At 34.8% G+C, this 17,345-nt stretch overlaps 1 protein-coding gene across 6 annotated transcripts in view; it reads left to right on the top strand.

Moving 5' to 3' along the window:
* The window catches only part of EPHA7 (EPH receptor A7), a 159,866-nt gene that overhangs the window by 51,411 nt on the left and 91,110 nt on the right, over positions 1–17,345 (top strand). For all 6 annotated transcript variants that reach the window (XM_072333215.1, XM_072333214.1, XM_072333211.1 and 3 more), the window contains exons 4-5: positions 1,654–1,809; positions 2,670–3,005. In XM_072333215.1, the coding sequence (XP_072189316.1) occupies positions 1,654–1,809; positions 2,670–3,005 (492 nt within the window). The remainder of the gene's footprint in view (positions 1–1,653; positions 1,810–2,669; positions 3,006–17,345) is intronic.

The following is a 17,345-nucleotide window of genomic DNA, read 5'->3' as shown; positions in this document are numbered from 1 at the left end:
GTGCTTCCTGTCCTTCAGGCATCTTTTTCTTCAGAAAGTTAATATGTTGATAAAGAGTAATACAGGGCCAGAATTTTCTATTGTCTTACACTGGATTTAACTAATTAATAAACCTTAATGTTATTTTACCTCCAAGTTTTTCTTTCAATTGCATAAAACTCATCAGATTAACAAGAATTGCATGGCCACAGCTACACTGTGGTTCCAGTCCAAATGCTACTAAAGTCAATGACGCTCTTCGTTGTCTTTGGCGAGATTTAGATAAAGCTCATTGTTTCCATACTCTTTCCATCACTGCAGTACCAGATAACAGAAATAACTGCTCTAAATATCAGCATGTTCTGATACTTTGCACTTCTGTTCTGAGAAAACATCCAAGCAAATATGAACATAACCAAAGTAAATTCTCTCCCTCTGAATTCACAATTACTATTTAACTAGCTTTAATATTTTGATATCCCATACTAACTTTCACCCACAGTTCTTTACATACAGCTGGCGGCTTAGAAGACAGTTAAGACTGTTTGTGAAGGAAGAGGAAAAAGAAAATGAATAAAATATGTGGTTATAGAATCTTCTGTTTTGTTAGAAAATTCTTGAAGACTTCTGTTTTCTGTTTTTTGTTTGTTTGGTTGGTTCTTTATGTTGGCAATGCTGGTAAGTTTGCCCATAAACTCAGTGCTGAAATGGAATCTTAATCTGTTTCCAATTTGAACACTGTGTGATCTTCACTTCTGTTTTCCCTTTACCCTAAAGCTCATGTAGTTGAGCTTTAAATTGTAGTTGAGTTCTTAAATTGTCCTTCTAAGTTGTATTCCTAAGCTTGAAAGTGTTGCCAGAGTTATGCTTTATGGGTGTTTGTGCTTTGGGTCTGTGGCAGTAGCTGATAAAAATATTTATAAATGTAAGTTCTGGAAACAGCACACATTTTTATTTTCATGGGTTTACAGAACACAAAACAAAATATGAAATGATCTTACATGTATATTTCCAACTGTCCATCTTCTAACCTTTCCTTAGAAGTTTTGTTAAATTTGGTTCAGCCTAGTTGTCTCTGTGAAACTGGAAATAATATTTGTGCAACTCATGCAGTTTGCCCTCCTTCTTTTTCTGCTTGTTCCATACCAGTACCACCTGTCCAACAAGTGTTCACACCTCATTTTTTACTGGGGATCAGGCTTTTCTAGTGGTTTATGGCTTCTTTGGGTTTCTCTGATCGGTAACTTTTGCTCCATTAATTCCAAATCAACTGATTCAGATACCAAAAACTCTTCAGTGGACTAGGTGAAGAGCTTTTCCAGTCTTTTTTCACGTACTTGAAGTACTGCAGGAAGTACTCCAGTTGTTTTGCACCATTATTCTACTCTTTGGTGAAAAATGATGTCTGTTTTATTTCTGTGGCCTTCTGTGTTAAAACATTGTGCTGTGAATTGCTGGCATGTTTGTAGCATATGCTTGCGTTCATAAAAATGCCACAAAAACATTAATAGCACCAACTTGAGAAAGAGAAATTGTGTCTTGCTTTCACCACCGTAATAGAATGGGTAGTTTAGATGTTCACAGCAGTGTGTACTAAATACAATAGATATAGAATAAAGATCACAATAGTAGTCTACACAAATCTAAGTCTTAATTTGTGTTGTTGTTCTTTAGCTTGTGGCCGTGGGTTCTACAAATCATCTTCACAAGATCTGCAGTGCTCCCGCTGTCCTACTCACAGCTTTTCTGACAAGGAAGGATCTTCAAGATGCGACTGTGAAGACAGCTATTATAGAGCGCCTTCTGATCCACCATATGTTGCATGCACAAGTGAGTCAGTTGTGAATTTAATAGTAAAGGACATTGCCTAACCAACCAGGTGCCATCATTTGTAGCTAGTAGTTTCGGTTGACTCTTCCTGTATTTGCAAAGTACATTTGCAACAGTAAATGAAATGAAAGGCAGAGGGGGAAAAAATTGACAGTGAATATGGAATCAGCAAAAATGTAATTTTCACATTTGCTTGATATAATATTGGAAAATATTGCATGTTGGGTAAGTGTGTAACTCTTAATGGAATACAGGCGTAGTTTTCCCATGGCTTTAAAACTGATGTGGATGATGTATTTTATGTGATACAATATCAAAATGAAGAATTTAAAGTAGCCTACGTAGATTTGATTTTTAACTGAAAAGTGATTGGATCTGTCTTAATCTTGCAACTGCAGATAGACTAGCCTGCACAGATAGGTGGTTCAAATAGTGGAAGTCTGCTAAATCCAAAACAGCATCAAATATCTCTGTAAATCATACCAGAGCTTGTAGCAAAGAGTTACCTTGCTGATGCTGTATGTTTAGAAGAAAGAAACAATTCCCATACTAGGAAAACTATAAAAGGCAACCTTTAAGGTACATTAACCAATCCTTCTTAATTGCACAGAAGAGAAACAGCTCGAGTCAGTTGCAGTAAATATGCAGACAATTGTTAGCCTGATGCCTTAATGGAAAATAAATAAAGCTCTTGCCAAGTGAGTTCAAGGAAGCTTTTATGGAGCTTGTTGTAAAAAATAATGAAATGTTTATGCAAAGAAAAATGCTTCAACTATTTTCTGTCATAGTAATTAGAATGCTAGCTGCATGTCCCACTGTGGTTCTGTGCCTTTATGCTGGACTTTTTTTGTGTTACACAGGACCTCCATCTGCACCACAGAACCTCATTTTCAACATCAACCAGACTACCGTGAGTTTAGAGTGGAGTCCTCCTGCTGACAACGGGGGAAGAAATGATGTGACCTACCGCATTTTGTGCAAGAGGTGCAGCTGGGAGCAGGGTGAATGTGTTCCTTGTGGGAGTAACATTGGATATATGCCCCAGCAAACTGGATTAGTAGATAACTATGTCACTGTCATGGACCTGCTAGCTCATGCTAACTACACATTTGAAGTTGAAGCTGTGAATGGGGTGTCTGACTTGAGTCGTTCCCAGAGGCTTTTTGCAGCTGTCAGTATTACCACTGGTCAAGCAGGTAAGATTTCATCATTTGTATGAATCTTAACAGTGTGAGACTAAGAGAAATTGGGATCATGCAAACCACAGATGTGGTAAATCAGGAGCATGTTTGGTATATTCTGTCTCGTTAATCTTTTCACTTTGCCAACTAGTTAATTTGAGTTTATAATATTTCTTGGTGATCTCTCCTATTTATTGGCTTCAGGACTGCTTTCAGAAAACTGCATGAAAATCCTAAAGAAGACTTTTTTTAATTATTAAATATTTTAATTATTTAACTTTATTTATTCAACTTTATTATAAATTAGTTTTTTTTTAATTCTTCAATTCTTTTTTTATTTTTTATTTTTTTTATTTTTTTAATTACATCACTGTATGCTAATCCCCAGTATCTGAAGAAAAAGTAGACATGACAGTCTTATGCAGGCTTCCTTTCTGAATATTTTAAACCACTATAGGAGTCCCAGGTCATTACAAGATGATTTGGATATGTTATGGTGTTTTTGGTGTTCTATGTTTTCCCTCAGGATTACATTTCTAATTTATCTTATATTTCCAGATATCTGATTATGAGATTCAGTGAGAATGTGATGGTTCGTCTTTGTTTCTTCTGTTTATCATAATCTGACAGGTGAAATGTCAGGGAAAATAAAATCAAACTAGTGTATCACCCCAGGGGTAATAGGGCTTTGGTTGTCTGTAAGCTCAGTGAAAAACAGAATTCTTAGATTTGGGACTCTGAAATGATAAGTTATTTCTTGATTAAAAACATAGGCCTCTGAATTTACAATATATTACATAAAATTAACCTTTTATATCTTTTTATCTTAAACCAAACATTAATTGCAAGATTTATTTGTCAAAGAAGTGCCTTAAAAATGGTATGAGTAACTGATGTTTGCTGTAAGAACAGATAATCAGTGTTTTAAAGAATATTTCATACTTACATCTCGGAGGAAATTTTTATTGTGATCAAATTATTATTTTTTTAATCATATATAATTACAGGTAGAATTGTTCCCTTATACTATTGCTTGATACAAGACAAAATTACCATACATTTTTACTGTTTGTTCATTGCTGCATGAACAATCAAGGAAAACTGTAGTTGTTTAGTTACTTTACACTTTAAAGATGGTAATTTAAACAAAGACAAGAAATTTTACTTGACTTCTCCTTCCCCACTCTTCACCCACAAACCTAGGATGGTTTATGTAGTTATTAAAGTTAGTCTGGAATGTTTATGGGATATTTAAAGTCCCCATACAGCTTCCTTGCATACCAAATCCACATTACATATGATTTTGGAACCAACTCTGCTACTGAAAGATTTGCTCCATGTGTTCATTTAGTTTTTGTGTTTTCTGATGAGTTTTTGATCATGGAGAAATTACTCTGAAACTATTTTTGTTCCACAGATTATATTCTTTTACCATTTTGAATTTTCATCTTTAAAATAATTATTCGTAATTCTTTAAACGTACAAAGGTGGATAGTGTACTGCTCTTTGCAGATGCCTGTATAAAACCATCACATAAAGAAAAGTATTTGGACTTTTTTTTTTTTTTTCTTTTTTTCTTTTTTTTTAATTTAGCTGATACAAATATGCTTTACGTCATGTTCTTTGATAGTTTAGTGGCACACAGCATATTTCAGTGTAATTCAGTGTCTGGTGCCATGTCTTAGGAAGATGAAAAATTCTTAATCAGAAATTTGTTTTATTAGGGTTTTTGAAACCAGAAGACATAAGGTGATTATCCTTATGAATGAGCAGTATGATTTTACAGAATGATCCTTACATCTTGCCCAGAGATGTTAGTGGAAGTATAACTTGCATAGATATTAGGAAAGGCGTCGGCATTTGACCTGGTGATTTCAAGTAATGAAAAAACCTTCACGTGTCAAAATAAGGTTTATAAGAGCATGCAGCAGGAAGCCTGACCCTCTTCCCCCTGCACTCTCCAGTCTGCTGTGAGATTATGTTTAGGCATGCATTTTCCAGTGCTGCAGAATTTGAACATTGTCACCACTGGGAGAAAGGGTTCTTTTAAAGCTGAAGCTTTGTCTGTTTAGCACTTCTGAGTATCATCATTTAAATGCTTCCAGTTGGGCATATAGAAAGAATATACATAAGAAACAAATAAAAAAAAAAAAAAAAAGGCTCTCTTTGTTACAGTTTTCTCCATCTGTGAGACGAAGGTAACCCTTATCTTTCTTCATCAAGCACTTAAACATCTTCCGATTAAAAGTGCCATGAAAATGAAGCCTATTTCACCAGAATTACAAAAAAAAAGGAAATATCTCTTTCACATTATTTTTACAACTACATATTGTGGATCCTAATTTTGATTTCTTTGATTTCTCAAGGAGGAAAATATTTTAGGTGGAACAGACTGATGACTATAATTGAACAGAAAGAGTCTGGTTGCTCAAAGGAGACTGTTATGCTTCTGTGCTATTTTATTTTACCATGGAGAGAAGGAAAATGTTGGATTTATTTATAGCCAAGTAAACTAGGATTCATGCAGCTTTCATTTGTTACTATGTGACTGTTCTCTACTTTTGGCAAAAAGGACATTTTCTATGCCCATATTGCTTTTTATGTGTGTAAATGTGTCTAACTAAACCTTCCTCACATATTATTGTGCTAGCACAATAGGTGGCTATATATAATTACTGAGTTCACCAATTGCACAGAGACTTGCAGTGAGAATTTTCTTTAGGAGTTTTGTTTTAATTGAATCGAACCTTTCTGATCATATTCACAAAATTCAGATAATTATGTAATGATAATAGAAAACTATTGATAAAATAATGGGATTTGGAGATATTATCAGTGTTGTTTTTTTTTTTTTCCACCTACATGTAAGAAGCTTCTGATGTAGTTGAGGGAACACATCACAGAAAATATCCAGGTGGTTGATTAAAAAAAATAAGCTATTTATATTTGTGAAAATGGCATAATAAAGTGAGTACAAGTAGGAAGCTAGCATTTCACAGTGCTCACGTATGTACATGTGACTCAGTGCTGCTCATTCAGCTTTCTTAATGCTGTTGTGACCAGGCTATCAGTTGTCCTATCTATGTATCTATTACACCGCAGAAATGAATCACTGTTTTTAGTTTGTTTTTATTTACTTTTTTTTTTTTCTTTTTTAACAAAAGCGTGAAAGAACTGAGCCAGAATCATGAGTAAAAGATTAAGTATACTTATTCTCCCGAGTATACTCTTCTCTCGAGTAAACCATCTTGTTTCATATCTTGCCTATCCAGCATCATATAAAGATTACAAGATGTCATCCCTGCATTGCAAGCTTGTCTATGTGAACCCATGCATCCTTGTAGAATTCAGATTTAAATGTGACTTAGCCCTAGTTACAATAGGGGAATGTACTGAAGAGCTGCAGCTGGCAAACAGCTGACAAGTACAAGCTTTGCAAGCTTACTGAATGGTTGCTTACAGAAGATAAAATTTGCCGCTTCCCTAATAGGATATTTGTTTTTAGGTGGTACTGGAAGTTCCTTTTGATCATTCAAATTTCTTTTCAAATTTTACACTTTTTTCCATAATATATCTGTAAAAGGCTAGTGGAACTGAGTAGGCCTTATGGCAAATGAATATTTGTCAGATTTTGGCACTTACACAACTTCAAACTGTGGAAAAAAAAAAAAAAATAAAAAAAAAATTAAAAAAAAATGAGTTTCAACAGCAAATGTATGTTTTGCAAAGATACTACATTTTTAATACTATCTTTATGCATCCGTCCCTTTGAAGCCTATCTAAGTGGACAATTGATGGATCTCTGATGATGAATGAGATTTGTCCAAATTACCTTGATTCTGTAAATCTTAAGATATATTGGATGACTGCCACCATTCATCAGTGTTTGAGAAAATTTAAGCATCTGTCCAGATTCAGTTTGAGTTGTCTTTATAATCACTGGAAGGAAAAAAGTATATCCAAGGGAACACACATCATGTCTTACTACTGTAAGCAAACATGACAAATGAAAGTTAAAATGTAATGCTCATTTGTGCTGCTAAACATGCTCTCTGTCCTCATGAAGGGTGCAGTTCCGAATGCTCGCTCCTTCGCAGCAGGAGAAAAATTCCTACAATGCTGTTAGCTTATGTTTCCCCTTCTGATGCATTTGATGCTGATAATTTGAAGTGGTTAAAGAATGTGATTCAGTTCCATAATAGTCTTAAAAATCATTGTTTTTTAGTAACAGTTTATTTTTTATATGCTGATTTGTTTTCTCATTTTTTAGACCTCTTAGATTTCATATTTTCTGACCTTTTTTACAAGAAGCACATCGTACGCCTCACACAGCTAAATGAATGAATAAATAATAGTCTTTCAAAGCTGTCTTATCCCAGCAACTTAAAGGAAAAACATTACATGCTATAAAATCAGAACTATTAGTAGCAGAACCATTGATTTACATGGCAAGAAGAAAACACAAGTGAAAAAAAGCCATCCCTTGTGTTAAGCTGTATGATAGGGTCTGCCTTTCTTAGACTCTCAGATACTTGAGAAGTCTTGCTGAAGAAGTGTTCTGAATTCTCTGTTACTCTCCATTCCCCTTTGCTTGTTGCTGCTCATTGTTTTCCTCTTCTTTGCTTCTGTATGGATTTTTTCCAGTTCTCAGTTGCCCTTATTCATTTTTAAAAGTTTCTTCTTTCATAATCTTCACACTATTGACCACCTGTTTGCTTTCTGTCTTGTTTGTTTGTTCCCTGTCTTAAACCTGATTTTATTTAGCAATGAGCTGTCTCCCAGCAGAGGCAACAATCAAGTAGATTTGTGGCTGTGGCTTTACCAGTCTCTTTGACCTCACTGTTGAGTACTGATTTTCTCTCTTTACCCCAGACCATTATAATGTCTTCTACCTATAAGAAGTTGTTTTAATCTACTTTCATCTATATCTTCCATCCAGTGGTCATGTCTGGTGATACTGGACTATTTACTATTATTATTTACTGTTATTATACTATTATAAGTAACTCCATTGTTCAACTGGCCACTTCTGCTCTATTTTCCTATTTCAATGACGTTCCTTTGGGTTCAGGTTTCTTTTGATTTCCTGCTAGTGACTTTGCTTTCTGAGCACTACTGCATCATTTAGCCTTCAGATGCAGATCAGTTTTCCTGCACTGGTACGAGTACATTATATACTTCAAGACAACGCTTCATTTAGAAACAATTACAGTTATAAAAAACAGTTGCTTTTTTTGTTTGTTTGTTTGTTTTGTTTTGTTTTTAATTAAGTGTATTTGACCTGTTGAGCTAAGAGAACTATTTCCTGTAGAAAGGCGCTTCTCAAGACTAATTTTTCCTAACTCCTTGTGTTAAGTTTTGGTTCTTAAAAACATGTATGCTACAATGGCTGTTACTTGAGTTCCCATTTTGCTTTCTTTATTTAATGGGAGTTACAAAGATGTTGGTGCTTGTTATATTATATTTTCTAATCTGTTTTAACTTTTCTTCTGGACCAGTAGGCAGACAGCATGGTGCTTTTGTAAATGTTCTGCACACCGTGGCCACCAACTTAAAAGGGTAAAAGCAGAACAAAAATGCATGTCATAGTAACTATTCCTCTAGTTTTATATATTCTGTCAATGCATTTAAAAAATGTATTGATTTATTTCTGTAGAACTAAGACTGCCTATTAGTCTCAAATCACCTTACTGCAGACTAATATTGCAGATGTTTTGACAGGAAGTGGTAACTGAATTTATTACAGAATTAAGGTAATGGATAAAAACTTGATAAGAGTTCCAGTGTCTGTACAGCAAATACTATCAGACTGGGGAGAGCCATTTTTTCATTCACTGATTGTATCAGGTCATATTTAATGCAGTGAAATCCACAAGGTTATAGCTATATTGCACTACTACTAGATTGAGTATTATTGTAAGATTAGTGCTAAAAATAAGTTATTATATTTTTAGGGATTATCTCAAAGGGGGAGTCAGCTGTACAGAGGATAATGTAATATGGCAATATGATACTTATGGCAATATTATATAAAGCAGTATAACAAGAAGTATGATTTTTTATGGGTTTGTTTGTTAGGGGTTGTTTTTTTGTTTGTTTGGAGCCTTTTTTTTTTTTCTTTTTTTTTGGATACTCTTGAATAGTCTACTGATAGTATTTACTTTTTTTCTAATCTATTTAGGTCTAACTTGTTCTAATATTTTTCACTGAAAGATAGGAGAGAAAGCAAGAAAGCAGATATTAGCTGTGTTGCTTAGGGTCTGATCCTGCACCGCTGAAGTCAATGGAAGTTTTGTCATTGACTTCAGTAGGAGCAGGATTTGAACCTCATGCTCTGTCAGAACACACAGAAACAAAGGCAGTGAATATTGTGTCATCCTGAAAAAAAACCTTCATACCACATTTTGACTGTAACTCTAGCACATCAGTCTGTTGCTGAACATCATTTGAATTTTTTATTCAAGTATACTGGAAATGTAATTTGTTTCTCAAATGTGTATAACTCCCCTCTCCAGCTTTGCCATAAAAATTTTTTAGAAGCAGGTGCAATTGTTTTTTTATTGTTTTGGTGGTGGTGGTTTTTGTTGTTGTTGTTGTTATTGTTTAGTTTGTTTGTTTTTTGTTTTTTGTTTTTTGATTTTTGTTTTGCCAAGAAAAATAGGAACTTTTTCTTATAGAAACAATGTGAATTTTATGTTTAGAAGTAAACATAATAGGAATCTGCACTGGAGTTTTCAGCTACACAAAGCAAAGCAAAGCTTCACACAACCCAAACTCTGTATTAGATGTAGTCAGAATGAACTGGTAGGTATGTCAAATACAACCTGCTGAGAGAAGCATGACAGTCACAGGGCACATTCAGTTCAGTGCACTAAACTAATGAAACAGCAGACTATGGTACCACAGTTAAATATGCGCTACTAAAGCAGATTTCCGCCAGTTACACAATAAATAGCTGTGTACATGAGGAAGAAAATGAGTGATATGAAGTACAGCCAAAGAAAGTAAAGATTTGTTTGCTAGTGTAAGATAGTAAATATGGAGTTTTTATTCTAATGTTACAAACATAGACTACACATCTCCTCAGATGCTTCTGAGTTATGCTAATTATCTTCTTAAAAATAGTAATGAAAATCTAAGCCTGACTTTGAAGAGAACAATCAGTGTTTTAGATGTACATTTTCTATGATAGTTTTCAGAAAGCTTTGTGAAAAGGTAGAGCTCTTCTTCTGACTTCTAGTGTTTTTAACCACTCACATAGAATCATAGAATCATAGAATTACTCAGGTTGGAAAAGACCTTAAAGATCATCAAGTCCAACCGCAGCCTAACCAGTAGCCTATCTCTTAAAAAACAACCACAAAACAATACCACAACAACAAACCTCTGCTAAATCATATCCCTGAGTACCACATCCAAACGGCTCTTAAACACATCCAGGGATGGCGATTCAACCACCTCCTTGGGGAGCCCATTTCAGTACCTAACCACCCTTTCTGTAAAGAAGTTCTTTCTAATATCCAACCTAAACTTGCCCTGGCGCAACTTGAGGCCATTTCCCCTCGTCCTGTCACAAGTCAGTAGTGAGAAGAGACCTGCCCCACTCTCACTGTAAGAACCTTTCACTTCATCCAGTTGTATTGCATCTCATGATTGTAGGTCCTTTTAAAGTGAGTGGAAACTGCTCTTTGAGCTTTATTACACAACTTGAGGACTCACAGTTTTGTAAAGATCTAAAGTACTTAAAGACATTCAAGATATATGAACTGCAAAGACAAGAAATTGTGTGATAAATTTATACGTGATAGTACATAGTGTAGCTATTTATCTCTTGAGTAAAGAAGAAAAAGATCCACAGACTTTTGATTTTGGCAGCAGAACTATATCTCCAGATCTTCCTTTTCCACTTCCTGTGATCTGTATTATGGTATCTGGATGGAGGATCTAGCTAAGCCTTGAACTTTATCAGTAGCATTTCACAAATTTTGTTTGGTGTATTAGCCAACTATTATCCAAAATTCATTGATGATTATGAAAGGTAGATAAATAACTGTTCTAAAGCAGAATAGAATTCTATAGGAATATGTCAAAATACTGGGATGATTATATTTAGATCTAAGAGTAAAAAGAGATTGATAGTGGAGAAACTGACAGAAAGAAAAAAAAAAAAGTAATCCTGTAATAAATAAAAAGTAATTTTTTTTTTTTTTTTTTTTTTTTAGTTTGTTCAATGGAGCTTCTTGTTTCTCATTTGAAGCTAATAGTGGCGTATAATTTGCTTTGTAAAAGCATAGGGAGGATTTGGCTTTCGGTATTTAAAAAATAGATTTGAACTCCTTCAATGAACAGAATTGTGATATCAGTATGTCAGAATATTGTCCACTGTTTAAATTAATCTAACAAATATGCCACTGCTCATGACTTCTAAAGTCTTCAGTACAGTGTAATTCATTATTGGGAAGTTTCACCTGTTATTTGCCTAGAAAGAACAAAATTTAAAAAATTCAGACTGTAGTTGTAGCAAAGTAATACAGAAGTTTTGACTCTGCATTTCCTAATATTTGGTGGTTTCTTTCAGACCTGTTAAAGAATTAGAGTCCCCACGCAAGTCCTTTCCAATGAGAAATGAACACTACAGAAAGGCACTATTGCTAATAAATAAATGCTATCATAAATGAAATTCTGGCTGAGCTTATATGCAGTAAATTAAAAAATTCTTTAACAACTCTATAGAGTGAAACATTTGGTGACAGCATGGCAATGAGCCAGCCCACTGTAATCATTCCCGTGGAAATCTTTAAAAGAGGGAAGATGACTTATACAGGGAAAGCTAAAGAAGTTTCTCCATTAAGCTTAAATGACAGAATAAAGTGTGCAGCTTCCAGACAGACAAGACTGCTCACACTAGTGCCAGATTCATTCCATCACTTAGTGTTGAAGTTCAATCTCATAATTAACTGTTTAGCAAGAAGTGTATTTCTAGTCCACTTTATATGTGTGTTCTCATTAGAAATAGAGTCTGATATTCTGCTACTACTCTTTCACGACAGATCATATTTCATTCAGCTTACTATTTGTTATTTGTTGCGTGTGGCAGCAAGCCTGTTTTTTATTTAGGAAGAAAAACAGAGTTTTTTTCTAAACTGATCCATAGGTGAAAAATACAAATCTCTCCTTTCTGGTCCACTGTTTACTAGCAGTTTAGGGAATACTGATGTCCCAAGAATGGATGGTTTACTTTTGGCAGGCAAAAGAAAGAGCTGAGTTGGAATGGGGAGCCAGTACAGAATAAAGGTCTGTGAAGATCTTGGCTTGACCATTCTGTTGCTAATGGGGTAAATTAAAAAAGAGACATAATAGCATAATAGCCATTGTAGACTTAGCAGCAATGACATCTTGAGTAGCAGTAGATTGTCCAGCTTCTAGAATAGTCCAGGCAATCAGTAACACTGAACAATCTTTCCATCTCTGAAGTTCTGCTGCTGTGTGTAATTTCTTTGAATTTGCTTGTAATACAACCAGCCCTAGCTCCATAGGGTATATTCCTAATTGTACAGTTATATCCACTACTCTTTAGTGTATAGTCAGAATATATAATTGTGTCTATTTTTAGAGGAAGTTCTTAGGGCAAGTTATTGAGGAGACCATAGTTGAAGGCTGAAAATATACAACAATAAAGGAGTTATCTTGAGTTCAGTAGTTAAAGTTAAGAGTTGCTGATTATCTTTTTCTTTGCTTTGTTAGTGATGAATGGAAGCAAATCAGATACAGACAGCAGTCTGGTGGAATGATGCAGAGCTATCTATGAAAACATCTGTACTAATCCACTAATGCAGTAAATTATAGCTACAAGCAAAAGACATTGATCCAAGAGGATCATTAACAGCTTTAACCAACTGATCCAAGTAATAGGGTAAATGAGAGAACATTATCAAGATCTAATTTTTACAGCTGTCAACTACAATTGCTTGAACATGGTACCCATTTTCTCTCAATTTCAACCATTTTATGACTTAAGTTTAGTATATGCTATTGTGGGCAGCCAACAAGGACCAATTAAGTGGTAAACTGCACAGGAAAAAAAAAAAAACATTTATCGTGTACTCCATTTACCAGGAGGTCAGTCACAAAGGGAGAGATAATTGCTGCAATCCAGCAAAATTAATTGGGGATGAGCCAGAAAGGATGATGTATGTTCTGTGACAATGTACATGACAGAGATGTACGCACAAACCTGTAGCTGTTTGCCTTGTTGGGGACACAAGGACAAGGGAAGGAGACCTGTGAAAAACAATTAGCATGGCTTCAGAGTGAGCAATTCTTAATTATCCATAACATGTCGACATCAGATAATTAGTGTCCCAATTTTTAACAATATTTGGTCATTAACTACAGTAGGATAGAGAATATCAAGAACAGAGCCATTTGTCTGAGCTAAGAGTTACATAACTGAGTCAATATGTGAACATAAGTCAGCTAAATCACACTCATAATAGTGACACAGTAATATTTTTATTGTGCAACCAATATATTTGCTCTAAATTTGAACTTACAACAAACTGCATGTTATGTTTCCGAAAGGTAACTTGTTAAGACTGTAGTGGCAACATACAAAATAAAGTTGCTTTCAGTGACAGCATTAGTTTTAATTCCCAGTCTTGCTGCTTTTTCATCAGTATACTCATTTTTTCAGGATAATCTACACAGAAGGCAGGATATGTCATATGACTTAAGCCATTTTAGTATTAATGCTGATTTAAACAAGGCTATTTTTATCTCACTTTCCTTAAGAGGTGAAACTGTAAGAATGTGCCATCTGTGTATCTCTTTGGATCATTTTATTTCTGTTACTTTCAACACTTTTTGACCAATTTTAACTATGTTTGTGAAAACTGTAGAAATCTTAAAATTCTACATGAAATGAACAGTGCAGTGAAGACCAGTACCCTACTGAATGAGTTAAATTATCTGCCAGATATGAGAGAATCTCCATGAAGCACAGAAAACTGTGTCATGGTTTTGTAATGTTGCTAGAAAACTATTCACAGAACTGCTGGTATTTTTTTTAATGTTAATGAAACAAATCTTTGAAGTGCAGAATGGGATGCTTCTTATCTTTCCTCTTGTTCCTGCCATACATAGGCAGAATGAGTGAGAGAAAAAGCGGGAGAAATGCTCGCACGTGTTCACAAGCACACATACATGTACACACATACATACATACATATAGCTTAATCTTTTTTAAAAAAATATTTCCCTTAGCCTGTTAGTCCTATATCTCAGTTTATCTTTTTAAGGATGACTCTCCTAAACTTTTACACATACTTCAAGAGCTTGTTGTACAGGATTGTCCGCTGAATCCAAGGTTTCCACTCACATGCATTTACAGTAGCAGGCCTTTCAGTTTCTGCATCTCCTTTCTCAGAGCTGCTGATGGATGTGTCTAACATGTCTCCTGACAGTCTCTGTCTGTCATCTGAGTGTGTCTATTTTTTGAGTACCCCATTTCCCAATGTGTCATGGACTGCTCATTTTTCTCCATAGCACACAAACTCCTTCCAGACAATAGCAGCTGAATCAGCAGGCCAGATTCAGAGCTAGTAAACCCTGATATTTTTATGGAGAAATACCATTAACTTCACTAAAGTCTATTTGAGTTCATAGACCTAATCAAACCTGTGAAATGAGGAATTCAATGGTGATATTTCAGAGCCAATGCTCTAATGATCTTTCTCTGTGGGCCCCCTGTGGAATTATTCCATATATTCACTTGTGTAGTTGAAATCAGAATTTCACCCTTAGTTCTAATTTTTCATATTTCAGTTTAACTAGAAACAAAGAAGGAAAATTGCTATTGCTCATTGTATGGCATAGGGTTAATCCCATGAAGTATTTTAGGGCTAAACATTCTGCTCTTCAATGTTGGCATTAAACATTAGCATTTAAATCTTTGGTGGATATTTACATTGTTGTAACCAGCAGAGATTGATAGGTTTCTTTAGGGAGTGATTTTGACCTGAAGTCAAATTTAGGAATTCTGCATTGACTCATCTTTCATTACAGAAGCTTTACTTTACCCCCCCCTATTTAGACACCTAAATTAACTGCAGAAGTTAGATGACATGAATGCCCTCTTTCTCCCACTCCTCTTTATGCAGATGTTAATTTCTGCCACAGTGTTAACAGCAAGTATTTACATGCTTTTCATTAATTTCAAGAAAATACTTAACAAGCAAGCAAATTCAAGTATAATTGCTTGCCTTCAGGACTCTAAGATTCTTTAAAAAAAACTCTGTTAGTTCTTTTAACAATTCACTTTATTAAGACTGACGCCTTTTCCAGCAACAGAATTAGGTGAGGCATTTAGTAAGGATATGCATATACAGGGATATTTCATTCGATTAGTTTACAACACTAATTCTGAAATGTTTCTGAAATGTCAAATATTTATTCTATACATTCTTTTACTTTAATGCTAGTTAAGAGCCCCCATTAGGTGAGCTGCGGGTGCCTTATGTTTTATCTTACTAATAATGCAGCAATGACCAGTCATCAGCATTATATGCATTTGTGTAGGCAATAAACTAACTCAGCCATGCACAGTATAATTACAAACAGATAACCTTCCTCAAACAATAAATAAGAATAAGTGAACTCCTTTACCATCCTCCTGGGAGCAGTTTCTCAACCTTTGCCTTAGAAGGTAGCCCAGGCTCACAGAATATTATCACAGTTGTAATGCTTTGGAGGGTAATTTCTAGATGCCAAAGAAGAAACTACCTCTTCTCATGTTTGCTGACTACAGCAGAAGTAAAGGATGGAGGTGATCTTTCAGGCAGAAAAATCTCATCTCACCTAGCAGCTTATAGATCAAAACCCAGAGCTCAAATGCTCCTTGGATACTAGCAGACAAGCAGTGAAACCCTAAAGAAGCCAGCATGCATTCCCTGTTCACAAAATCTTTGCCTATATGATTTGGTTCATTGCCAGCATCATCAGAGCTGATTCTTGCAAAGTTATATTTATCTCCCAAAACACTGTGTCCACTCTGAGGCTGTCACTGAAGAAAAGTCTTGGCCCATTCTAAGTGCTGACTCTTGCCTGGCAGGGGGTACCTGAGCTCCAGCTGTGTCCAACTGGTTAACTATACATTTGTACTGACGGTGTGGTCAAGTCTGTGTGCATACGCCATTCTAAACTCAACCACATTTTTGTTTAATGGATTAAACTCATTAAGTTTTCTGGGCTGTATTTATAGATTAAGAGGTCTATAAAATTTAACTTCTTGGAAAATATTGTAATAGGCTGTTCTGAAAGTGACAAAACTATGGAAGAAATCAGTAAAAACTCCTTTGATAGAGGAAATACCATAGTTGCCAACTACCGTGAAGATGGTGAGTGGGTACCATGCCTCTCTCAGCTGCACTATCATATAATCTCCTGCAAATATAATATAGTTCCCAAGACTGGGAACAATAATGTCCAGTTTCATAAATCCTCTTTTGAAATATGTATATGGTTCCCATTGGGCTCTGAAAAATGGTTTCAGTTTGGACTTAATATTGTTGAAGTTTACATCAATATGAAGTTCTCATTTAAGTTTTCATTTCCACAACTCACTTTAAAACCTAGGGCAGGAAAAGGTATTCAGAGGACACAGAAAATAGGCTAGAACTTATTTATGAAACATACAGAAATGTTGTTCAAAAATGTGGAAAAGAATTAAGTATATTTTGAGGAGATTTAATTAAATAAAGATATCAATAACTGTCTTATTCTCTGACTCATAGGAAGGGGTAGTTTTTTCTTTGAACCTGGCAGATTTTCACAACCTTTATAATGACTGTTTCCTGTTATTAAAACTAAAAGGGACAGAACAAATTTTATTCCCATTTAACTTCCAGTGAAAATTCAGAATTATCTCAATATCACAACCTAGGGAGTTAACAAATGTATAAAAAACACTCTGAGAGAGGAGAGTAATTATGCAACTATTCATTTCCACAGATTTTACATCCAAAGTAAGATAGTTTTGACATTTTATATGAAGTCTGGTAAATACTTACCTATGGAAATTTTTATTTATTTATTTATTTATTTTTTAAATATGGAATAAATAGTTACAATTCTGCACAAGCAAGCAAAATAAATAAATAAAAATAACTCTGACTTCATTCTGTATTTTTTCTGCATTCAGAAAAGCAATTAGTTGAATGTTTTCCACTTAATCAGTACATCTCGAGGGGACATTTGGTGTAAAAGGAGTGCAGCTTGACCCCTGTAGCTGTAGAAAGTAAAAGTCACTGATCTCCATTAGACTGTATATCCCACTGGGTAGTATCACTTGCCCTTTTG

This window comes from Excalfactoria chinensis, chromosome 3 (assembly GCF_039878825.1).
Source record: "Excalfactoria chinensis isolate bCotChi1 chromosome 3, bCotChi1.hap2, whole genome shotgun sequence".
NCBI lineage: Eukaryota > Metazoa > Chordata > Aves > Galliformes > Phasianidae > Excalfactoria > Excalfactoria chinensis.
Note: the sequence above shows the minus strand (reverse complement) of the source record. Positions and strands in the feature narration are given on the sequence as shown.